The 25590-nt window shown below is 41.1% G+C and overlaps 2 protein-coding genes across 4 annotated transcripts; both read left to right on the top strand.

Annotated features, from left to right (window-relative positions):
• Positions 1-605: 605 nt before the first annotated feature.
• Positions 606-15031, top strand: LOC129853278 (zinc finger protein 462-like). Of its 2 annotated transcripts, none has more exons than XM_055919155.1 (11): positions 606-948; positions 4834-4882; positions 5116-11048; positions 11206-11483; positions 11930-12048; positions 12255-12407; positions 12698-12947; positions 13216-13352; positions 13516-13739; positions 13823-14444; positions 14551-15031. In XM_055919155.1, exons 2-11 carry the CDS (start codon positions 4873-4875, stop codon positions 14676-14678), a joined length of 7854 nt encoding a protein of 2617 aa, XP_055775130.1. In that variant the 5' UTR covers positions 606-948; positions 4834-4872; the 3' UTR covers positions 14679-15031. The 2 variants fall into 2 exon arrangements, with proteins under 2 accessions (XP_055775130.1, XP_055775129.1); XM_055919154.1 differs by having other exon boundaries at positions 11203-11483.
• Positions 15032-15119: 88 nt separating this feature from the next.
• Positions 15120-25341, top strand: mfsd10 (major facilitator superfamily domain containing 10). Of its 2 annotated transcripts, none has more exons than XM_055919158.1 (13): positions 15120-15699; positions 19175-19342; positions 20121-20217; positions 20478-20581; positions 20787-20945; positions 21172-21360; positions 21586-21700; positions 23143-23254; positions 23394-23502; positions 23623-23713; positions 23808-23855; positions 23972-24061; positions 24196-25341. In XM_055919158.1, exons 2-13 carry the CDS (start codon positions 19196-19198, stop codon positions 24297-24299), a joined length of 1365 nt encoding a protein of 454 aa, XP_055775133.1. In that variant the 5' UTR covers positions 15120-15699; positions 19175-19195; the 3' UTR covers positions 24300-25341. The 2 variants fall into 2 exon arrangements, with proteins under 2 accessions (XP_055775133.1, XP_055775132.1); XM_055919157.1 differs by having other exon boundaries at positions 19171-19342.
• The last annotated feature ends 249 nt before the right edge of the window (positions 25342-25590 follow it).

Below are 25590 nucleotides of genomic sequence, written 5' to 3'. Positions count from 1 at the left end.
CGATTCTGGCCATAAAATGGCAGCTTTGGCTCATTTCAGTTTGCCAGATCTGGAACGATTGGCTTGGGCCTAGTCTGTACCGTCATTGATTTCGGACTCTGGCTGCCAGACACGGCCCAGAAGTTTAAGATCTGGCATGCCAGAATCAGGCCAGATGTGGCTAGACCTTTGTGCTACCTGGGATGGTGCAGTTGGTGAGAAGAAACTGCAGCTACATGAAGGCGACTTCATCAAAAACTGCATGACCTTTGATCAAATGATTTCAGTAAAGTTCAGGTAGTTGTCATGTCGGAACATTTTTATAATCATAATGCAACACTCTTTGAAAGGCTGTGAATAATGATGGTCAACAACTTGACAAAAGTGATCCACTCCAATGCGCCCAATGAGAGAAGTTTCCTTAATTGTTAATTTTCTCAAAATCTAAAGACACAACCTAGATTTGAGCCAATGTTTTAAGTAGTTGAACATATTATTACTCCAACCAACTGAAAGTGGCAAACTGACACGTTTTTATTTTCGTCAAAAAAACGTTCTTTCGAAGGTGTGTCTTTGATTTTGACGGCATGCACATGCGCAGTTCGGCGCGAGAGACCCTTTTTGACGCATGCGCTTAGCTAGACAACGTCGCCATGACATCGCCTACAAGCGTTATCGGGGATTTCTATTGGAGAAGCAGTTTCTGGTCATCTGCATGATTGTGCTGTCTTTGCCTTTATCGTTGATTGACAGATTTATTTGCATTGCACGCCACCCCTGGCACTATCGTGACTGCTAAGTTGTTTTGTGTGTAGTCCCTCTACCCCGGCGTTGCTGGTTCGCAGACGGAAGAGGACACATGAGGTTGTTGTAGGAGCGGGAGAAAATGGCGACGAACATCGACTACAGAGCTAACACATTGAGGAATCGAAAAATTGTCTGAGTCTCACCGATTCTCTGTGGAAACGTGTGAGTAGGCTATTCAATCTATTCCATTAACGTCTTGGTAAATGTTCATTGCGGGCCACGTTTTGTAGGTGTTTGCTTCGTAACATGTTTCATGTTTCTGAACTGGATCAATAGAAAGGCAAAGGGGGTTCCGATTCCACTCGCCTTGCAATTTTAGTTCCTGTTCGTGACAGAGCTGGGACCGAAATGGTGTAAACTTGATTGTTCACAAGTTTGATTCTAATAACAAATGCAGCAAGTGTTATTTGGTAAATCTGTGCAGTTTGCAATATGTTATCAGAGGTTGCATTTAAGAGACAATCTAGATATATTATGTCAATGCAGCCAGAGAGCTCAGCTCAAGCTTTGGCTACCTAGCTAATACTGTTGTGTTAAAGCAAATTACCCATTCTAATATAAGGCTGCAAATGTCCAAATATTCTAGTTCACAATTTCACAGTGGTGTTGTCTCGCATGTATGGATTGTGTGCTGAAGTGCCCTAATCCTTTGATCTATTGCTGGGTTGAGGATTTCAAAGGAAAGATCAACTGACATTTTGTGGTTAATCATTTTGTGGTCCTCTTCGATCTGAGGACTAGGCTTATAAACATGCAATGTCTGAAGACACACAGTGTGGCCACTTAGGTGTGATTGCAAAGCAATACACAACTCTAGATTTCTTACATACTCATATTATTATTTGATTTATTCTGGTCGCTCTAGCCTTTAAACGACTTTAGTTAATAACGCGAAACCAACTTCCAAATGTGCAGACTGCCCAAAATACTTGAACTGTTCAAGCTAAAGATACCAAACCAACTTTCAAACGTGCAGACAGCCCCAACTTAAATTGTTTAAGAAATTATTTTTGATAGCATCCATACTTTTTTTACTAGAACAATATTTAAATGCGCTCCCAATGCATTTCAATGGCAATAAAAGGGCCATAGACTTACATGGGGAACATTTTGGCACGCATCTCCACTTACACGTTTAAGCTATCAACACCAAACCAACATTGAGATGTTCAGACTGACCCAAATTAGATTGCTTGCATTCAGATTATTTATACTTTAACTATAACCGTTTTAAATTTGCTAAAATTAACATTGGTTTGATTTATACCCGGACTACACGACTCGAGCGCTGCAAAATATAAATTTAGAAATCTATGTTATTCAATTATTGCGCGCGTCAACGAGCGTCTGCGTTGCCAGGGGCTTAAATAGAAGTCCTCTCTATTTCTGATGCATATTGCGCTGCTAGTCCTGCCTCTCCCATCTCCTCATTGGTTTATAGAAGCAGGTACCCATGTGCTATCTCCTCATTGGTTATATCCACGTGGGTGATTGAAAGACGAACTGTGTTGCCGGTCGTTGTGGTAATACTATGAAAGTTTAGATGCCAATCACCATATAAGTTCAAAGATGAAATATGCCTGGAAGGAGGAGAGATGACTTGAAACGATTCGGTTGACCGTTTTATGTGTGGATTAATTGTCGGAGTAGAGGACCTTGTGCATTTCAGATAAAATAACAACTCAATGTTTATATCCGAGGACAAATTAGCTAGCAAGTGCAAGCTAACTAGGTAAATTGCCATAAATGTTTATTGCTTCTCGACCTGTCCCCAGATTAATGTTGATATTTTGACCTGCGTTTCCTGATCACGTTTGGTGTAGGGAGACAAAATAAATGTATGCACGATGGCCCATGCGCGCAGCCGGTTTGGATTCCGTGTTAGAATCACAGTAATACAGTGGTAGCTATTTAAAATGGTCCTGCTCCAATTTAAGCTACAAGACCAACTTTAAAACATTCAGGCTATCCTAACTTCAAATTCTTTAAAGTTTTTATTAACTATATACATTTTGCATAAATTAGCATAAAATTACTCACCAACAGGAACCCTTGCTAAGTCAGTTAAGAACACATTCTTATTTTCAATGACGGCCTAGGAACGGTGGGTTAACTGCCTCGTTCAGGGGCAGAATGACAGATTTTTACCTTGTCAGCTCGGGGGATTCAATCTTGCAACCTTACAGTTAACTAGTCCAACGCACTAACCACCTGATTACATTGCACTCCACGAGGAGCCTGCCTGTTACGCGAATGCAGTAGAAGCTAAGGTAAGTTGCTAGCTAGCATTAAACTTATATTATAAAAATCAATCAATCATAATCACTAGTTAACTACACATGGTTGATGATATTACTAGTTTATCTAGCGTGTCCTGTGTTGCATATAATCGATGCAGTGCGTATCGTTGCTCCAATGTGTACCTAACCATAAACATCAATGCCTTTCTTAAAATCAATACACAGAAGTATATATTTTTAAACCTGCATATTTAGCTAAAAGAAATCCAGGTTAGCAGGCAATATTAACCAGGTGAAATTGTGTCACTTCTCTTACGTTCATTGCATGCAGAGTCAGGGTATATGCAACAGTTTGGGCCGCCTAATTTGCCAGAATTTTACGTAATTATGACATAACATTGAAGGTTGTGCAATGTAACAGGAATATTTAGACTTATGGATGCCACCCGTTAGATAAAATACGGAACGGTTCCGTATTTCACTGAAAGAGATGATAGTTTCCGGATTCGACCATACTAATGACCTAAGGCTCGTTTTTCTGTGTGTTATTATGTTATAACTAAGTCCATGATTTGATAAAGCAGTCTGACTGAGCGGTGGTAGGCAACAGCAGGCTCGTAAGCATTCATTCAAACAGCACTTTCCTGCTTTTTGCCAGAAGCTCTTCGCTGTGCTGCAAGCCTGTCAACTCCCGAGATTAGGCTGGTGTAACCGATGTGAAATGGCTAGCTAGTTAGCGGGGTGCGCGCTAATAGCGTTTCAAACTTCACTCGCTCTGAGACTTGGAGTAGTTGTTCCCCATGCTCTGCATGGGTAACGCTGCTTCGAGGGTGGCTGTTGTCGTTGTGTTCCTGGTTCGAGCCCAGGGAAGAGCGAGGAGAGGGACGGAAGCTATACTGTTACACTGGCAATACTAAAGTGCCTATAAGAACATCCAATAGTCAAAGTTAAATGAAATACAAATGTTATAGAGAGAAATAGTCCTATAATTCCTATAATAACTACAACCTAAAACTTCTTACCTGGGAATATTGAAGACTCATGTTAAAAGGAACCACTAGCTTTCAAATGTTCTCATGTTCTGAGCAAGGAACTTAAACGTTAGCTTTCTTACATGGCACATATTGCACTTTTACTTTCTTCTCCAACACTTTGTTTTTGCATTATTTAAACCAAATTGAACATGTTTCATTATTTATTTGAGGCTAAATTGAGTATTCAGTATAGTTGTAATTGTCATTATTACAAATAAATAAATATAAATCGGCTGAATAATCGGTATCGGCTTTTTTGGTCCTCCAATAATCGGTATCGGCGTTGAAAAATCATAATTGGTCGACCTCTAATAATGACACCATTCTTGTGTGTTGATAAGCTAAAAGTCACTACTTTTTCAGTAATGAGAATGTGATATTGTGCACAAAGACAGAACTATAAGAATATCACTAGCAAACCATACGTTTTAAGTCTCGACCTGTGACTGTACTTGTTTAGCAACACTTTTCAGTGTGACTAACTGTACTTACAATTTATTAAATGTATACATGACAGTGAACTTGTGGGACTTCCTACAAAAATGTTATCTTCAGATCAGCTATAGGCCTAAATCCTATTCAGATAAATCACACCTATTGTCTTATTAAGTCATTTGGATTGGTTGTAGAGTCGCTCAGTTGTGGAGAAGTTGGTAAATGTCTCTCCTTTTATCAGTATGTTTGCATGTTTAGTCTGGTTTTGCTAGTGTGTTATGTGTGACAATATCATCAAATTTTTATGCTCCCCCGTATGTTTCTCTCCCATTTGTCAGTAAAGTTCTGGGATCAAGAAACTCGCAGAGCCAGGGGAGATGGAGGAAGGTATAACTTGTTGTTCTTCTAATTTTTGAGTTGTATACTTGCTAAAAAAATTCTGCCAACAGCCTACCCCATAATACAAGTTGTTAACTGGAGAATGGGGAACTCTATTACCTGCCTTTTTAGGTGCTTGGTTGGTCTGATAATAGTTACATACATAGCACATGTAATAATTCATATCTGATACATGTATTATTCTGCAGTTGTATAGATTGAGCTCTTTTATACACCCACAGATTCCGGGCGTCTCGACAAGTCTGATCAAATGACCCACGGTCAACCAGCCTCTCAACAATCCATGTCTCCAAGTCAGTCATTCCAGTGTAACCATTGTGTCCTCCTATTCAAGTCAAAATATTTCCTCCTTGAACACATGAAGAAGGTGCATGGCGTTGATGTGGATCCTTCACAAAATTATGGGAGTTTTAATCCCTCAGAGAGTTCCACACAACCTCACAGTAGCACTCTCTACAACAATTCAGAGGAGAGTTTCTCTTGCCGGCATTGTATGTTTACATCTTCCAGTTGGTCTGTTCTTATCAAACATGAAAGAACAAATCACAAGGTTTCGGTAAACAGGACCCTGAAAACACAAAAACGGTATTTAAGGGGCAAGCTGCTTAATGCCAAAGTGCCACTGCCAGGGAAGAAGAACCAACACAATGTGTCAAGTCTCCAACGCAAACACGGGGAAGTGGGGAGATTGAATTTCCCGATATCTAAGTCTACCTCAAAAACCATAAACATTCCTAGCTCTAGTCTATTGCTGGAGAACCTGCAAACTCAAGTGGGATCCTCAGAAAATATTTCCAAATTCAAAATTGCGCATGGGTCATCTTTAAATTCCTCACAACTGAAGTTGCCCAACCTCTCAAGGCCATCACGAGCGCATGATGTGACCCTCATGTCACATGCGCCTTTCCTTAGCTATGACCAAGACGGTGGTAAAGGTGTCTCTAAAGTAACTGAAGAGAGATCTCATACAGAAAGTGAACAGAAGGGCTCTCACTGCTGCTCACTCTGCAACTTTTCTGCAACTTGGCTAGAAGATCTTCACACTCACCAGCGAAGTGAGCACAGTTACCTTTTTTACAGCATGGGGCTAAGTCTGCTGGACGGAACAGCGACAGAACAGCGGGATCCCAAACCTGAAACGTATAAAGAAATGTCACTAACAGAGCCATTGGCTAATGCCACCAAGAAGAGGATGCATGATGACACCGCTTTGAGTCCTGCTAAGAAAAAGATCAAAACAAGCCCTGAAAGTACAGTCATCCAAAGCAAGCTGTCAGGGGGCACTGCTTTCACCTTTGAGGTTAGCGAGGATGAAGAGGGGGATTCCTGGAGAACTGAACTAGATGCCTCAGGAACTGAAAAAGATGAGCATGATCAATTGGAAAATAGAGAAAGCAGGGACAAACAAAAAATACTTTATCGTTGCAAACATTGTGACTACAGTCACAAGTCATCTCGCAGTTTGAGCACCCATTACCAGAGAATGCACCCTTACATCAGGAATGACTTTCAGTACATCATTAATCCAGATGATTGGACTGCCACCTTCCGTTGCTTGGAGTGTCCTGTTGAGTTTGCCACCCCTGATGACCTCAAGAAGCACTATAGGGATCATCACCCAGAAGCTCCAGATGTGTTCATGATGCGATCAGATCAGCTTGATTTGGTGTACAAGTGCTTTGCCTGCCCATTCACCATTTCTAATGGCAAATACTTGAAACCCCATTACAAAAACAAACATCCAAAACTGAAAATGAGCAGTCCTTTAATGTACTGCAGTTTTACTGCCAAGCCTTCTAAAGACGAACCCTCTAAATCACATTTAGGGCAAACCTCCAACCTAAAGAATGCAGAGGTTGTCTCTCCTGAGAGGTCTCTGACCCCGTGTAAAGAAACTGTTAATATCAACTCTACACCCCCAAAAGAATGTTCTGCTTCCATGGGAGTGGATGAGGAACTGTACCACTGCAAACATTGTGCCTTCAGCAATAAGTCAGTGGTTGTTGTGCTTGTCCACTACCAAAAAAGCCATCCGAAGTCAGGATTGACAATTGATGACATAAAACAAGAATCTCTTGCCACTTCCAGGGAAGCTAAGGACGAAACACAGGCGTTTCCTCAAAATATGGTTTTGGAACCATTCAAACTCCCAGAAGTAAAGTCCCCCAACATGTCCCTCTTTAAACCCGATATTGCACAGGACGATGTAGAGAACATGTTTTTCTGCCAGCATTGCAACTATGGCAACCTCACAGTGAGGGGGGTGTTGAATCACCAAAGGTCAAGACACAGTGATCTCAATGCTTCTGTTGAACAGATCCATTTCCATACTGCGGAGGTTCATAGTCAAAGCAAAGTGTCACAGGGCATAGGAATAGTCTCACATAGCACTCCCCTCCAAAAAGATTTAGAACAGGAACATGTTTTAAAGCCATTCAAACTCCCAGAAGTTAAGTCTAACACATCCCCTCCCATATCCAATGCTTCGCAGGCAGATGATGAGAGTTTGTATTTCTGCCAGTTTTGTGGCTATTGCAACTCCACAGTGAGAGGCGTTATGAATCATCAGAAGTTGAGACACAGTACTCGTAAGTCAACTGCTAAACGGATCATGAAACATACTGCTGTGATTCGTAGCAACCCCAAATTGAGAGGGGGTTTGAATCATCAGAAGTTAAGACACAGTCATCTCAAGGTGACTGCCGATAAGGTCATCAAGCACACTGCTGAGGCTCATGGTCAAAGTGAAAAGCTTCAGTCTACTGGATTTGACTCATCAAACTCCTCTCTCAAATCCACTGTTGAGAACGAGATAGCTGACTTGTTTTTTTGCCAGTACTGCAACTATGGCAACCCCAGAGTTATAGGGGTTTTGAATCATCAGAAATTAAGACATCGTTGTCTTCAGACATCAACTAGTCAGATCCTTCAATATACATCTGAGCTTCGTAGTCAGAAAGATACATCTCAGTCTGCTGGATTTGACTCCTCTCTCCTCACATCTGATATTGGAAATGAGGCAAGAAACTTGTTTTTCTGCCAGTTTTGCAACTATGGGCATCCCTCAATGAGAGGAATTTTAAATCATCAAAAGAGAAGACACAGTGAACTCCAAACAACACCTGGCGACATCTTCAGGCATACTGCTGAGGTTGGAGGGCAAACCGAAAAATCCAAAAAGTCTAAGAGAGTCAACTTGACAAAGTCTTCTCACATCTTACCTCTTCCTCTTGTGACAGAAGAGGCTGTGTTATTCTGTCAGCTTTGCAACTATAGCAATCGCACCATGAGGGTGGTTGTGGAACATCAAAGGAAAAGACACCCAGATCTTAAAGCAACTGCTAAACAAATCCTTGAATATACTGCTATGATTTTGTCCCAAACTAGCAAATCGCCTAACTCATCTTTCTTAACATCTGATGTTGTCCAAGAAGTGTTAGATAAGTTCTTCTGCCAATATTGTGACTATAACAATCCCACAGTGAGGGGGATTTTTAATCATCAAAGTAAAATGCATTGTGATCTTGAAACAAACGCTGCGCAGATCTTAAGGCATACTGTTGTCGTCCGAGAGCAAACCGAAAAATCTCAGCCAAAAGCAGTGAACTCACCTAACTCTCCTCACCTCTTGTCTCATCCTCTTTTGAAGGATGAGGTTGAACACATGTTTTTCTGTCAGCTTTGCAACTATAGCAATCCAACGGTGATAGGGGTTTTGAATCATAAAAGGAAAAGACACCTTGATATGAAGCCAACTGCTAAGCAAATCCTTGAATATACTGCTACTGTTTTGGGCCAAATGAACAAATCCCACCCAGTACAAAGAAACTTGCTTAACTCATCCCAAGAAGAAGAGAGAAAGTTGTTTTACTGCCAGCATTGTGACTATGACAGTCCGACAGTTAGGGGGGTTTTGAATCATCAGAAATTAAGACATAGTGATCTGAAGGCAACTGCGGATCAGGTTGTCAGGTATACTGCTACTGTTCCCGGCCCAAATAAAAAATCAACAATGCAACAGCCTAACATGTCCTCAATGAAAGTCTCACAATCTCGCAAGCAGAAAGCTGCACTGCTCAGGTCCTTGAAGTGCCGCAAATGCTCTTATACAACTCCCCATATATATCTTTTGAAAAGACATCTGAGGAATAACCACCAAGAGAAAGCCCCGATCACTACGATTATACATTGGGCTTACCAAGATGGCCATTTACAGGAAGGTTATCACTGTGAGTGGTGTGCTTGTTCTCATACTGAAGCGAAGGGACTCCTCCGGCACTACCGGCAACATCATCCAGATAAAAAAACTGGACTTGAATCCATCATCCTGAGGTTACATGCCGGCCCTAAGACCTCTCGATCTAAAAAAACGAAGCCTAATCCAGAACACAATGAAAAACATGATCCGATTATCCTCAGGTTTGGGGATGTTCCAAAGACCACTCCATCTTTTCAGACCGGAGGAGGTGACACAAAAGTCTATCCATGCCGAGCGTGCCCCTTTAAGGCTACTTCCATGGGGGGTATAAGCAGCCACTACCGTGCAGTTCATCCATGGTCTGTCAAGGAAGATGGGTCTGTGTTAGATGTCATTAGTAGTAGGCAGACCCAAGAACCGGAGGTCCATGAACAGCTTGATGTTCATGAAACCTTGAGTTCAAGCGAGACATATCGGTGCCCTGTCTGTTCCGGAGAGTTCAACACCCTCCATGGTATGTCTACTCATTGTGGAAAGAAACATCCGGAATATGATATGAAAGTCCATGAACAGCTTGATGTTCATGAAACTTCAAAGCCAAACCAGCGATATAGGTGCCCCGTCTGTTCCGGAGAGTTCAACAACCTCCATGGTATGTTAACTCATTGTGGTAAGAAACATCCGGAATATGATACATCAACTTATGAAAGGGAACCTGAAGCGGAACCTAGTACAAGTGAGGGGACTCTGGTATTCAAGTGCTCAATCTGTCCGTATGTGAACTCTCATGCTCATGGTGTTCTAACTCACTGCCAGATGAGGCATCCAGCCGTCAAAGCCAGAACTGAGAGACTTGAACAAGAAATTGTACACTTCACTGACCCAAATGAATGCCTGAAAGTCCGATCGGGTAAGCGGATGGGATTGGCTGGCTTCAGGTGCAATATGTGTCCAGTCATCCATGCAAAATTCAAGAAGTTGAAGGCTCACTATGAGATGGATCACAAACGATCTGCCGCAAATATATTCAAACCGGCTTTGAAACAATCCGCTGCCATTAAAAAACAATTGCTCTCCAAATACAGAGGCTCCCAGACCTCAATTGCCCAGGCTGCCATTTTAAAAAATGGAAAATCCATCATAGTCAAGTGCCACCTTTGCAAGTACCTTTGCACCACTAAAAAGGGCCTTGCCTGTCATCTTCGCATTAACCACAGTACAGTGGCTCCAATTGAGGACAAAGAGTTTTCCTATAAGTGTGCACTGTGCTCGTATACAACTTCGATTTGTAAATACCTTGCAGCCCACTATAGGAGGCAACATGGCAATGCTGCTTTCACCAACCACTTTGTTCCAGCATTCAGACCTCACTGCATTCTTCCAAACTCACTGGACCATAAGGCTTCTTTAAGTCAGGAAACCAAATCACCTGGTGAGAAGATAAGCTGTTCTCGCTGTTTTTTCCAATGTCTTAGTGAAAAGGGCCTGGTCTCCCATTATGCGATTTGCCACCCAGGAGTCTCTCCCAGCAAGCACAAATCTAGCAAACTTAGCCCGAATAACACACTGCACTCTCCCCCCAAGCCTAGAAATCATCCCCAGCAACAGAAACCTGTATGCAAATTATTTGATCCACAATGTGAGAAAGGCAAAACATTGCGTCCAGTTAAATGCAAGAAATGCGTGAAGTTATCTTTCAACTCAAATCTGCTGCTAAGTATCCACTACACCAATTTCCACAACGAAGATTTCACACAAGACTTCACTATACTTTCAAAGACTTCAGAGGATGGCACAGAATTCTACAGATGTGGATACTGTAACCTCCAAATCCAGGGCAGTGCGGACCTCTGCTCCCATCTCGACCATCATAATGAGGAGTTTCAGAAGCTGGCAAATGGACAGAAGAGGAAACAACACCTCAGTGCCCCACCGCCAAAGACCAAGCCTGTTAAGGTAAGTGGCACATAATGCAAGAAAGTGCAACCCTATGCATTTGTGATTGTTTGACAGATGGTAGGACTGTGCAACGTTGGAAAAATACATCTGTTTTTGCTCTTTATGGAGCCTATGTGCTCCTCAATCTTAATCATTTCTTTCTGTCTTTCAGCAGGAAAGACAAGAACTGCACGAGGTTCTGACAGCAGAGGAATCGGACAGTCATTGGATTGTGACACAGGTGGAATCTGTTACAACAGGGATGGGTCCACTGGTGTCCCCTTCCCCTGTCCCATCGACAACAAAACCAGAGGGGTGGTCAGTAGGAGAGGAGTGCAACCACTGCGGGCGAACTTTCATGTCTTTGAAAGGTTTACGCTCACATGAGCGGAGCCATGCAGCTACAGCAGCGCTCAAACGGCTGGACAATGTACCTCATCAACAGAAGCAGATGTGAGAGGAAGAGATTTATATTGTATATTTAAGCAATAAGGTCCAAGGGGGTGTGATTTGATTTGATATATGGCCAATATACCACAGCTAAGGGCTGTTCTTAAGCACGACCCAACGCGGAGTGCATGGATACGGCCCTTAGCTGTGGTATATTGGCCATATACCACAAACCCCTGAGGTGCCTTATTGCTATTATAAACTGGTTACCAATGTAATTAGAGCAGTAAATATGTTTTGTTATTCTCGTGGTATACGGTCTGATATATCAGCATTCAGAGCTTGAACCACTCAGAGGGGAGTATTTATAGTATGTGATTGATTCTATCTTGTAATGTTACCTTAGGTACCACCATTCAACATTTTTTCTTGTTTGTATATAAGCCATGATTATTTGCTTAACCATCTGGATAAATCAATTTGTGAAATGTTTGCTAATGTCTCTTCAGGTTTGACCGCCATATTAGACATCGACCCGGGACCATCAAACCCTTCCACTGTGGGCTCTGTCGTTACAGAACTAACATCTTGAGCCTCTTGAAGAATCATCTGCTCAAAGTACATGGCGGTGAGACAACCTTACTGCTACAGCACAGAGACAACCTTACTGCTACAGCACACTGTCATTGTCACAACTTTTCAAAGGCTTACGAAAAAATGTATCTCTGTCAATTTTACAGAATCTGATACTATATGAAATGTTAATCGAAATGACAAGAGCTGTGGAAAACATCTTAAACCTGTTTGCTTTTTTAATCTGTCTTGCTGGAGTAGCTCAGGACCCATCCAAGAACCTCCCTTCCTCCGTGACCTGTAGCGAGAACAAGGAACACACCCTGAGGGCTGCTGAAGAGACCCAGAACCTGCCAGAACCTCAAGAAGGCAACCAAATGTCTGATGATTCTGAGGAATCAGACCCCACTGAAAGCAAGTGCTCCCATTTACGTTCATTGTTTAGGATTTGAATTATTAAACTTCATGATTAGATTAGAATACTTCCTCTAAAATAAGCAAATTTGTTATGCAGCATACAGACAAGACAATCAGTATAGCTATACAAAACCTGATTTTTGAAAGATGCATAATGTCTTGTATATATACTCCTCAAGAGTATTTTGCCATTAGCACCTCCCCTACCTTTCTGTAAATCAGAGAAGTCATCTGCTGAGTGTCTGAATGTAATGTGGTACTAATATCCAGTCTATTTTCCGTTACAGAACCAGTATACTCGGAGCCCCCAGATGTGCAGAGGCAGCTCAACCACTACAGGCAGGTGGCTCAGGCCAAGGCCTCTAGCAACGCTCCAAGCCCACAGACCACCAGGACCACTCAAGATGGCTTATTCGTCTGTGAGTTTTGTATCTACACCTCAACACACATCAAGAGTATGCGTCGACACTACATAAATCGCCACAATGGGAAAAGGCTCGTGAGGTGCAAGGACTGCTCATTTTTCACAGGCTTCAGGTAATATATTATTTTCAGAAGAATCTGCTCAAATGCCAATGCTTGCCTTTGCTGTGTCATATTTGTTGCTTAGTATACATATTATTGCTATGTCTAAAGAATAGTGATTGAACAAGAAGCACCTGTGACACCTAGTATTGCTACATTAACTGACTCTTTAAATGATGTACAAATGCTTCTTGGTCTCAATTGTTGCCATCTATTAAGCCTCAGTATGCTATATTGCCAAATTTGTGATACCATTCTTTTCTCTGAATGCTTACATTAGGAAGAAGTTGGATATGCACATAGAGACGGCACATGCCAGTAGCCCAACAGAAGCTCCGAAGGAGCTACACTGCCCTCTCTGTCTTTACCACACCAAAAACAAAAACCGCATGATCGACCACATCGTCCTCCATCGTGGTAGGTGTTCTTGTGGTATTGTTCAAATAAATCCATGCTTTATACATCATGACACTCATTAGACACCTTTTGTGGCTGTCTACCATTTATTCTGTCTTATACTTGTCAGTATCATACCCAGACTTTACACTGCTGCTCCTGGTTTGTTTATTTTTTTAAACAGAGCAGCCAGTGGCCCCTATAGAGGTGCGTCGTCCGAAGCTGTCGCGATATCTCGAGGGCATCGTGTTCCGCTGCCACAAGTGTACCTTCACCAGTTCCAGTGACAAGAAACTGCTACTGCACATGCTCAAGCACGACGATATCAAGCCCTACAAATGCAGACTGTGCTACTTCGACTGCACACAGCTGAGCGAGTTGGAGGCACACCTGTGCGATAAACACCAGGTTAGTGTTCTAGCTACACTCTCCTTATACCCCCTCAATCAGAAACAGCTATGTAATCTTCCTTGTGGTGTTCTCTCCGGGAGGTTGTGAGGAACCATGAGCTGGTGGGACAGGTCCATCTGGAGGAACTGGAAACAAGACTGAGCAGAGTCAATGAGGAGGGAGAACAATTCATGGACTGTGAGGAGACCCAAGGGCAACAAGATGAGGTGAACAAAGATGCCGATAATGAGGTGGCAGAGAACACAGCCCAAAACAGTGAATTCCAGGATTTTAGTAATGACGAGAACCAAGAGGGACAATATAAGCAATCCTATGAGAAGCTAGAGAATGAGGACAAGGAGAAGGTCGAGGAACATTTAATGGACTGTGAGGAGGAGAACCAAGAACCTGGAGAGATGGACATAGAAGAACAAAACAACCAATATCATGAGATGCCAGTGCTTAAAGATGAAGCCTGCAGCTATCACGAGATGCCAGTGCTTGAAAATGAAGAGGGCAAAGAGGAAACGCACAGTAATCATGGTGAGACACAGGAAAATGAGGAGGCAGTGAAGACTGACCGTCTAAAACCTGAGTGCGATAATAAACCGGAGCAAGGGTCTGAACAGGATGAAAAATATGAAGAAAACCCCAAGAGTGGCGAGAAGCAAGATCACGAGGTGGAGGAAAACAAGGAAAATGGCAACACATCTTCACCAAAAGGTAAGTCAATTTTGACATGAAACTATTGACATCCAATTAATCAAACTGTTTCTGGTACCCTGTCAGGTTTTTAACTCTGCTTCTTATTCTGTTATCATTCCTGTAGATGCCTCCACTACCTTGAAGATAATTCCAGTGACCAGAAATGAGAAAGCACTTTCCTGCGAGCTCTGTGGCCGAACTCTCATGAACAGCACTGACCTGGAACGGCATGTGATGCGCCATGGCTTGTAACTCTGTGTCGGTGCAACTGATGAGGATGTATTGACATTGAGGGTGTTGCTGCTTAGAAATGGGAGACATGTCATAACAGGGCTGCTTTTAACAGCAAGCTGATTATGTGAAGTTCAATTGAATGTAATGTTTTATTGTCACTTGTTGCATACTGCTTCCACCTGTAACTAACTTTTCTTGACTGGAGACACTGCAGCTATTGTTGTAAAGGACAGTCTTTCATTATTGTATATTATGTCATGCCAGAATGACCGTTCACATTTCCAACATATTGGCTGTTTTGATGCTTTGTAAATATGTTGATCTTGTTGTCTTTTAACATTTCTGTAATAAATGACTTTATCCTAAAGCTATTCTATTTCATAGATATTTCATTTGTGAAAACGATTTTCCTCGTTTTAAGGATATGAAGTGTTCCTTAACCAATCAAGACAAAATATTTTTAAAGGAGGACAAAGCAATGATAAAATCATTGACTAGGGAAAGAAGTGCAATAGTTTTTGTAAATATGTGCAATGAATGGTGGATAGTGGCAACAGCTCCTGTGATTCTGCATTGACTAAACAAATTCATACGTATTATTTTTCTCATATAAGTAGCCACAGTTTGTGTTCATAGCTGGGCCCAGTATCCCAAAAGCATCTTGAGGCTAACTTAATCGTTAGAACCATTGAGATCGATGGTTCTAACGAAATTTATGCCTTTGGGAAACAGCGCAGGGCGTTTAAACATGCGCGGTTGTAAGCGGCTCATTGGGACGTCCCTATCCCATTGAAGTTTAATGTAAAATGGTAAGGATTAGGGTAAGGTATGACGTCGCAAAGATTCCGCATAGAACTGACCCATGCATTGATCAGCGAAGGCCTTGCTTCTGTGCGTATACGTCACATTCTTGTCATCGTAAATGATAAATGAAACAAGACACCGCTTCCTGGTCCAGTCAGTTGGAGACTTCGAGAATCAGATGAGTTCACAACCCTAAAGCAAGCTGCTCGCAAATTGATATGCCACTGGATTTAGGGTAAGTACAATGCATATGAAAAATGTATGGGGAATCTCCTGATCACATTGTAACAACTAAACTCAACTCCATGGTGAAGGAAGTTTCTGATGAACCGTTGGAGTTCATCGGAAACTATTGCACTTCTTTCCCTAGTCAAGGATTTTATCCTTGAGTGTATTCAGCTATAACAAACTATGATTACAATAACTGAATTAATTTGCTCACTACTTTAGGATGCAATGTATACCCCTGTTTCCATTTGCGATACATTGTAACATTTTGAGTTGTACTTTATTAAAACGCATTTTATCCATATACTAAGCCTACAAAGTTGGTTAACACCTATCTGTCTAATGTCATGTGTCTGTCACACGTAATAATATCCATATAATTCCAGTCTTCAAATGTAGTCAGGTTTTGAGTTTATTCGGTCATGAATGGAATTATATTTTTTCCTACTTCCTCGAACATTGTCTTGCCTCACCACCTTGTTTCGTCGTTAACTCATTCTCTGTGAAGAGACTTGCACATCCACCGTCCTGCGAGGACGACTGAATAAGGATGTAAACAAGCATTTCCCTAACCGATTAAAATCAACCACGATTTTACCGTGGAGCTGAGCGGCGACTAGTGTGGGCAGACTGGAGCTCCGACGTCTTTATCAAAAACTACAATTTCAGCACCCAAAGAATAGCCCGCAATTACACACGACATTGTTAATAACTTAATCTCTGAATAATGTTTATTTGATATGATAGTGTTTTGCTTTTGTTGTTGTTTGCATTTTATGTATTGTGTATATGTACTGAACAAAAAAATCTACGCAACAATTTCAACGATTTTACGGAGTTGCAATTCATATAACGAAATCAGTCAATTGAAATAAATAATGCCCTAATCTATGGATTTCACATTACTGGGCAGGGGTTCAGCCATGGGTGGGCCTTGGATGGCATAGGCTCCACCCACTGGGGAGCCAGGCCCAACCAATCAGAATGAGTTTCCCCCCCAAAAAGGTCTTTATTACAGACAGAAATACTCCTCAGCACCCCCCCCCCCCCCCCCCCCCCCCCTCAGGTGTAGAAGCCGGATGTGGAGGGTCTTGGGCTGGCGTGGTTACACGTGAGGCCAGCTGGACGCACTGCCAAATTCTCTGCAGTCAGCATGCCAGTTGCATGCTCCCTCAACTTGAGACATCAGTGGCGTTGTGTTGTGACAGAACTGCACATTTTAGAGTGGCAATTTATTGTCCCCAGCACAAGGTGCACCTGTGTAATGATGGTGTTTTATTTGCTTCTTCATGTGCCACACCTCTCTGGTGGATGGATTATCTTGGCAAAGAAGAAATGCTCACTAACAGGGATGTAAACAAATTTGTGCGTATTGACATTTTCTGTGATTTTTTTATTTCAGCTAATGAAATATGGGACCAACACTTTACGTGTTGTGTTTACATTTTTTGTTCAGTGTATGTATAGTGTAATTGTTTATTGATGTGGTCATGCAGGGCTCATCAGCGAAAGACACTGGGTCTTAGCATGACTCCCTGCTTAAATAAAAGTTAAATAAATCTAGCCTAAATTGTAGTATACCCTTCAGGGCAGCAGACTGGGAGATTTAGGATGGCATTGACATTGGAGAGCTGCAATTCTTATGACATGTTAAGGCCCATTAAGTTGCTGGCATTTCTTGTCAAGTTGTGTTGGTTCATTGTAGTGAACACCTACCTACCTGCCTTATGCGTTTGTCATCATGTGTGGTTGCATCCTCCCCATATACCATAATGTCAACATATACAGCAACTCCAGGGCAGACCATCAGGATGGTGGACATGATTTTCTGGAAAAAGCAATGTGCCAGCGTAACCTGAACAGCATAAGAGTGCACCAGATCATCCCCCAAAGCCAATTCTTCCTTTGGCTGCCTTTCCTTCCAGTTCTCTGCTGCCAATGACTGGAACGAACTGCAAAAATCACTGAAGCTGAAGACCCATATCTCACTCACTAGCTTTAAGCACCAGCTGTCAGAGCAGCTCACAGATCACTGCACATGTACATAGCCCATTTGTAAATAGCCCATCCAACTACCTCATCCCCATACTGTATTTATTTATTTATCTTGCTCCTTTGCACTCCAGTATCTCTAGTTGCACATTCATCTTCTGCACATCTACCATACCAGTGTTTAATTGCTATATTGTAATTACTTCGCCACCATGGCCTATTTATTGCCTTACCTTCCTTATCCTACCTCATTTGCACATACTGTATATAGAGTTTTTCTTCTGTATTATTGACTGTATGTTTGTTTATTCCATGTGTAACTCTGTGTTGTTGAACTGCTTTGCTTTATCTTGGCCAGGTCGCAGTTGTAAATGAGAACTTGTTCTCAACTAGCCTACCTGGTTAAATAAATAAAAAATGTGCATCATGAATGCAGTGAGCCAGCAGGTCATGTTAGATTCAGGCACCCATATCGGACTAGCCATGAATCAACGCTCACTTGTAAATGATAAGGAGGTGATTTTAAATCCCTATCCTGGAGGTACAACATGGGGGCAAATTGTTGAGCTAGGGAGAGGGTGTCGGAGTCGTGGGTTGGATTATCTTTCCTTTCATTGGAGCCCCCGAGTTGCCTCCTTGATCTTTAGAGGCTTGTGACTTGGAGTACTTGGTGTTGCCATGCTAAGCTGTCTGTTGTCTTTTCTATATCCAGACAAAGGAGATAGTGTAGGTATATTGGATTCCCAACATAGTTGAATTGCACAAAAATAGTCTAGAGTACAGGTCATAACAGTGCATAAATCTGAAAGATGTCTCATTTTAAAGCATATATACAGGTGATTAAACCACCATTTAATGGTATTGAGGCAGCCATATTGGATTTTGGATGCCATATTGGATTTGGAGTGAAAATTGCAAGAGTATGGGCTGAACAAATAAAATCCACAGAGGAACCTTTGACTGAACAAAAAAAGACAGTTTTCAGTGTCTTAGAGCTGATTTAGATTACAATAGCCACAACATCAAAAGATGTGTAACTGCATGTATTTTGTATATTAATCAGATACCAAAAAGTAAAGCTTACATTCATCATAAATATGCACTGTTTATATAGTGCAGACAACTGAACTGACTACTTAAATTTCAACTATTTGCAACATGGGAGCTTGCGATATTGGGTTACATGTGGCCCATCCTCCCTCCAGCCAGGCATTATTCTTCACTTTTTTAGTTTAAGGGGTGTCACGAGCTATCAATTAAACCACTTTTGCAGTAAAATATTTTTGGACAACCATCCATTTCATAAATGGTAGACATAAGATACATGGTTGTGTTTTGTTCTACCACGGTTGGGGTATCTCAAACTATATCCCGTTTTGAGGACTGGCCGCTAGTAGTTCAGTGCCATTTTGTCTTCAAAGTTTTTCGTATTAACATCTCCATTAGGCGCTGACACCCATGTATGCATTCCGTGTTTTTGTTTAAGGAAGGAGTTTAATCAGAAAGGAGGAATGTCAAGTGAAACGGGATCTGAAGAGGCCATTGGCTCCTCAAGAGTCATCAAGAGTGTTTTCTTTGCCCTCCTCTTGGACTTACTGGGATTCACCCTGATCCTACCTCTCCTCCCATCTATACTGGACCACTATGGCCAAACAGAGGTAAGTGCTTATGTTTGTCTGAGCTCAGTGAGCTGTCCTTTTTATTACAGTTTAACATTTCAGCCAACTTTAAAGTTACCCATGATGCATCACGGTCATCACGGTTTTTAATTATCTGGAACAAGGCCAATGTCTGCTAATAGTAAATGTGAGCTCCCCTCTTAAAATCTAAATAGTTTTCCTCCCCATCATTATCATCATTAGTTAAATACTTTAATTTCATTGTACTATATTGTGAAAGACAAGCATTATATTTTTAAATATAATGCGAATAAAATTGTAATTATTCGATTTATTGCCTACCTCCTCATGCCTATTGCACACAATGTATATAGATTCTCTTTTTTTCTACCATGTTATTGACTTGTTTATTGTTTACTCCATGTGTAACTCTGTGTTGTTGTCTGTTCACACTGCTATGCTTTATCTTGGCCAGGTCGCAGTTGCAAATGAGAACTTGTTCTCAACTAGCCTACCTGGTTAAATAAAGGTGAAAAAAATAAAAAAAAATAAAAAAAATTGCAATGTTGGGTTATCAATGCAATTCTCCATTTTGGTAATATGCCAACTCCAGAATCTGACATTTGATGGGTTTCTTTGTACACAGAATTTGGGGCCTCACTCTAGGGAGGACAAGGCATGCTTTGTGTGATTCAACTTTTCCATGAGACAGCGTAACAAAATGACAAACTTGTCAGCTGATCGAGTGTGTGAAATTTATCAGATTCAGATCTTGCACTCATTTGTAAAAAATATTTTCACGTTTTCCCCCTAACAGGACAGTGTCTATCAGTCACTACAGAGCATTGTGGACTGGTTCAGGGAAGCTGTCGGAGTTCCGATGGAAACAAAATACAACAGTGTCCTCTTTGGAGGTACAGTAACACAACACACTTTATTTAACTACATGTGGTTGTTACAGTTGAGCAAGATATTTTGATGTATATATTTAGACAAATGGCATCGTTCAAAATACTAGCTTGTCTTGTGAATGCCAGAAATAGTGTGGTGTCTGTGTATTAAAATGTGTGACTTAAAATTGATCAGATATTGTGTTATGTCTTAAAATTTGCCCGAACGCTCAACCAAAAAGGACCATAATCACAGATTATGCTCTCTACATTCTATTCTTCAGGTCTGATTGGATCACTCTTCTCTCTGCTGCAGTTCGTGTCGTCCCCTTTAACTGGGGCTGCATCGGATCATTACGGCAGAAAACCGCTACTCATTCTTACCACAGTTTGTGCAATGTTATAGAAATGTAGTTGATTAAAATAAGTGACTTGCCATTTAAGAATATTTATATTGCTTTGTCATGGCTATGAAACTGGTTAACATATCAGTACTTATCTTGGGCAACTCTCCATCCATTTCGGTGTGTTATTTGCCCAGTTTGCCAGCCTGATTTGATATGGTTTTAATTTGTATTATTTTTGTGTTCCAGTTGGGATTGATGTCTTCCTATGCAGTCTGGGCAGTTTCCTGTAGTTTCAGCATGTTCCTTTTGTCTCGGGTGATTGGGGGTATTTGCAAGGGTAATGTGAGCCTCTGCACTGCCATGATTGCTGACCTTCCTTGCCCGAAGGCACGAAACAAGGGAATGGTAAGCACTGTGCATCAAGCTCATGCTATGATTTTTTTAAAGACATACAGTACAGTATATGCCATTCAGGATTGAAAGATCTTAATTGAAAGGAGATTGATAATTTAAGAGTATGATTAACCACGGACCATGCTGCTCTGTATTGCACTAATACACTAGTTGGTCTTTCTTTAGGCCTTGTGTATGCATTATTTTAATTTGGCAATGCATATGTTGTTGTTGTTAGATGATGGTTGGAATTGCCTTCTCGTTGGGATTCACGGTAGGCCCACTGATGGGGGCCTACTTTGCCATTAACTCCAGTAAGGAGGAGGTATTCTACCATGGCCCAGCTGTACTGGCCCTGGTCTTCAGTGCTGCTGACCTACTCTTCATCATTGTTATGCTGCCAGAGACCCTGCCAAAGCAGAACAAGGTGCGATTTCATTGGTATACCTCTTAGGAGAAACTGAAAACGGCACACTCGAAACTCATCACGGGTTGGGCAGTGTGCTTCATTGCACAGAAAGTAAATACCTCGGTGACTCTCTTTTATCTTCTCCCAGTAATGTTTTATTGCAATGATACTATACACAGTGGTTAATCCATATTAGTAAGCATTTCTGTTTATTATTTCTGACAAAGACTGGTATCTGCTCAGACCCAGGTTTCCTCAGTGACCTCTGGGATCCAGGAATCAGGAGATCTTCTCAACCCAGTGGCTCTGTTCCATTTCTCTGCCCTCACAAGGACAGAGGACCCACCCTCTAAAGAGAGTGAGTACATATTGATTTATGTGGTATTTGTACAGTATGAAATAATTGACAATCTATATACACGGAACAAAAATAAATGCAACATACAACAATTTCATAGATTTTAGTGAGTTACAGTTCATATAAGGAATCAGTCAATTGAAATACATTCATTAGGTCCTAATCTATGGATTTCACCCAACGAAATACAGATATCCATCTGTTGTTTACATACCAAAAAAAAAAAAGGTAGGGCCGTGGATCAGAAAACCAGTCAGTATCTAGTGTGACTACCCGTTGCCTAATGCAACGCAACACATCTCCTTCGCATAGAACAGGCTATTGATTGTGGCCTGTGGAATGTTGTCCCACTCCTCTTCAATGGCTGTGTGAAGCTGCTGGATATTGGCGGGAACTGGAACACGCTATCGTACACGTTAATCCAGAGCATCCAAAACATGTTCAATGGGTGACATGTCTGGTGAGTATGCAGGCCATGGAAGAACTGGAACATTTTCAGCTTTGAGTAATTGTGTACAGATTCTTGTGACATGGGGTCGTGGATTATCATGCTGAAACATGAGGTGATGGTGGCGGATGAATGACACGACAATGGGCCTCCAGGATCTCGTCATGGTATCTCTGTGTATTCAAATCACCATTAATAAAATGCAACTGTGTTCGTTGTCTGTAGCTTATGCCTGCCACTACCATATCCCTACAGCCACCATGAGGCACTCTGTTCACAACGCCGACGTCGGCAAACCGCTCAGTTACGACGCCAAACTGCAGTGTTTACAAGTGGTCTGCAGTTGTTGAAACCGGTTGGATGTATCGCCGAATTCTCTAAAACAACGTTGGAGGCGACTTATAGTAGAGAAATGAACATTCAAAACTCTGGCAACAGCTCTGGTGGACATTCCTGCAGTCAGCATGCCAATTGCATGCTCCCTCAACTTGAGACATCTGTGGCATTGTGTTGTGTGACAACTGCACATTTTTCGAATGGGCTTTTATTGTCCCCAGCACAATGTGCACCTGTGTAATGATCATGCTGTTTAATCATCTTCTTGATATGCCACACCTGTCAGGTGGATGGATTATCCTGGCAAATGGAGAAACGCTCACTAACAGGGATGTAAAAAAAATTGTGCTCAACATTTGAGAGAAATAAGATTTTTGTTCACATGTAACATTTCTGGGATCTTTTATTTCAGCTCATGAAACATGAGATCAACACTTTACATGTTGTGTTTATATTTTTGTTCAGTATAAAATATCTATAAATATACAGTAATATATAAAGACCCGCTAGTCTGTAATAATGTATATCTTGTCAAGATTTATGCTTAGTAAGATGGACAAGAATCTATTGAAAGTACTTCATAATAACCAAAATATTGTGTTGAAATGTACCACAAAGCCGTTTTATTTGTCCCTGTCTATTTTCTCTTGGACAACAGAAATGCAGAACCTGAAAGTGTTGGGCCTCGTTTACTTCACATATCTCTTCCTCTTCTCTGGTCTTGAGTTTACATTGAGTTTCCTCACCCATCAACGGTTCCAGTTTACAAGGTATGGGTTTAGGGACAAAGAAGGTCAATCTTCAGTCTATTTAGCTCCCTACACTCCAATTTGTTAGAATCTGTTCAACCAAAAAAGAGGCTACCTTTAACTCCTTCAACTGTGCTACGATACTCTTCAATTTTTGCAGCATGCAACAGGGTAAGATGTTCTTCTTCATGGGTATCACCATGGCACTGATCCAAGGAGGATATGCCCGTAGGATCAAACCAGGGCATCACATCAGGACTGTTCGTCTGGTAAATATCGTATTCATTACTACATGGCTAAGAAATCAGCATCAAGAAATCTTTTAAATAGTCAAGATTAGCTCTGGTATAGAAAATGTTGCCAAAGTCAGTATTCTTAATGTATTTTAGGCAATCCTATTACTGATTCCAGCATTTGCTCTCATTGGACTGGCATGGAATTTGAAGATGGTTTACATAGGTTTGATTTTATACTCATTTGGTAAGTTTTCATATCTTCAAAGGTCATTTAAAAAACAAACTTAAGTATATCCCTGAGGTGATTTTCCTTTACTCAAACATCTTCTTTGTCACAGCTGCTGCCATTGTTGTCCCTTGTTTGACAACGCTGGTTTCAGATCATGGTAAGATTTCTAACTGTACTAGCATAACCATTATGCACTCGCTCTCTCTTAGATACACACACACACACACAAATCGGATCATTGTGTCATTGTGTAACATGAAACTCCTCTTCTAGGTTCGGCCAATCAGAAGGGTACAGTGATGGGAATCCTACGTAGTTTAGGAGCCCTGGCTCGAGCACTGGGCCCCATAGTGGCATCCTCAGGTGACTTTCTGCATTGAATGTCACATTTTGTAAGGGGGCAGAAAAGTATGATGTCAGTTGTCAAAGGCTGTGATTTGTAAATAATTAGAATTTCATAACATTTCTGCTGAATGTCTTATTTTTTTGCTTTGCAGTTTACTGGATTGCTGGAGCAGAGACCTGCTTCATTATCAGCTCAACTTCTTTCATTATACCTCTGGTTTTACTGAGAAGACTGGGAGGGCTCAAACAAGAGTGAAGAGGGTGCTAAACAAGCCTTAACACAGGAGCGTTAAAGGGTTTTACCACGACAGACGGTTTCAGAGATACTCTAGACAGCTTTGATATTGTTTTGTTCATTGTTCTTTCATTTGTTTACATTTGCTTGGAATGCAAGCTATGAGAAAATAAGTACATTTATAATTGACAAATTGTGGTAATATTTTTTACATTTTTATTACAAGTAGTCCATGTATTTTCTTCTCTCTAACCATAAAGCCTTGGCAGAAGATACCGTTACGCGTGTCTACACTGAGCTGCACTGAGGTCGGATTGCAATCACCCTTTTCCTCCTCATACTAGCTAGCAGTAGCCACCGCAGCCATTATTGTAAAACTAGCAGTATTTCAATCTTCTCGATGGAGCAGTGTTGATAAAGGTAGGATTTGGAGTACAGTCACATATCCCAGCCCTGCATTGAGGTACGTTTTCCGACCACATCTCGCGTCGGCTCCACTGTGTCTTAATGTAACCATGATTGCGCTCCGACCTCAGTGCAGCTCAGTGTAAACAAGCCTTCCCATGTCAAATTGGCTTTGTATTTTGGTTTCTGATGTTATACCGTTGAAGTATGTCATATCCAGTGTTAAATAAATAAATAAAATATTCTCTCAATGTGACAAAGTATCTTGTAGCCAATGAAATGACAGCATCCAAAATACATTCAATAACAACATTTAGGACTCGCTCATGCAATCAGTCTCTACCTTTTAATGTATATGTTGACTTATTTTGCATATGCTAATGTTTTTGTCAGATTTCTGTAATAGAACTCTATAAAATCAGACATTGTTTGTTATAATACTATGCTTAATATTGTTGAGTAACACTATGGGAATATATTTGAGGTACTATTTGTTTATTACTTAAGAAAAGTAAATCAATGAGCTGTTAAAATAATGTTATGATTTAATTGTATTTTTAAATCAATTGAATGTAGTATCAGTATTGAGATTATTCAAAATATCTATCTATATTCTACTATTTAGATATATAAATAAAAAAGCTCTGAGTTTGTGTGATATTGTGTTGCCTTGCCCTTTATGCAATATACTCTTATTTACCACACAATGATCACGAAACATCCTCGTTCCCGCTTAAAAAATTCATGAAAACAAAAATGTTTGCTCGTAATTGATGGTTAGGGTTAGCAGTATGGTTAGGTTTAAAATCACATTTTATGAAGATAGGCAGGGTTTATGACTGTGGCTGTAGTAACTAATGATAAACGTACAGGTGAGGGCACTGCTGTACCTGTTGGTCGGTCAAAT

Source organism: Salvelinus fontinalis, chromosome 4 (genome assembly GCF_029448725.1).
Source record: "Salvelinus fontinalis isolate EN_2023a chromosome 4, ASM2944872v1, whole genome shotgun sequence".
Classification (NCBI taxonomy): domain Eukaryota; kingdom Metazoa; phylum Chordata; class Actinopteri; order Salmoniformes; family Salmonidae; genus Salvelinus; species Salvelinus fontinalis.
The sequence above is the reverse complement of the archived record's forward strand: the minus strand, read 5'-3'. Positions and strand labels throughout refer to the sequence as shown.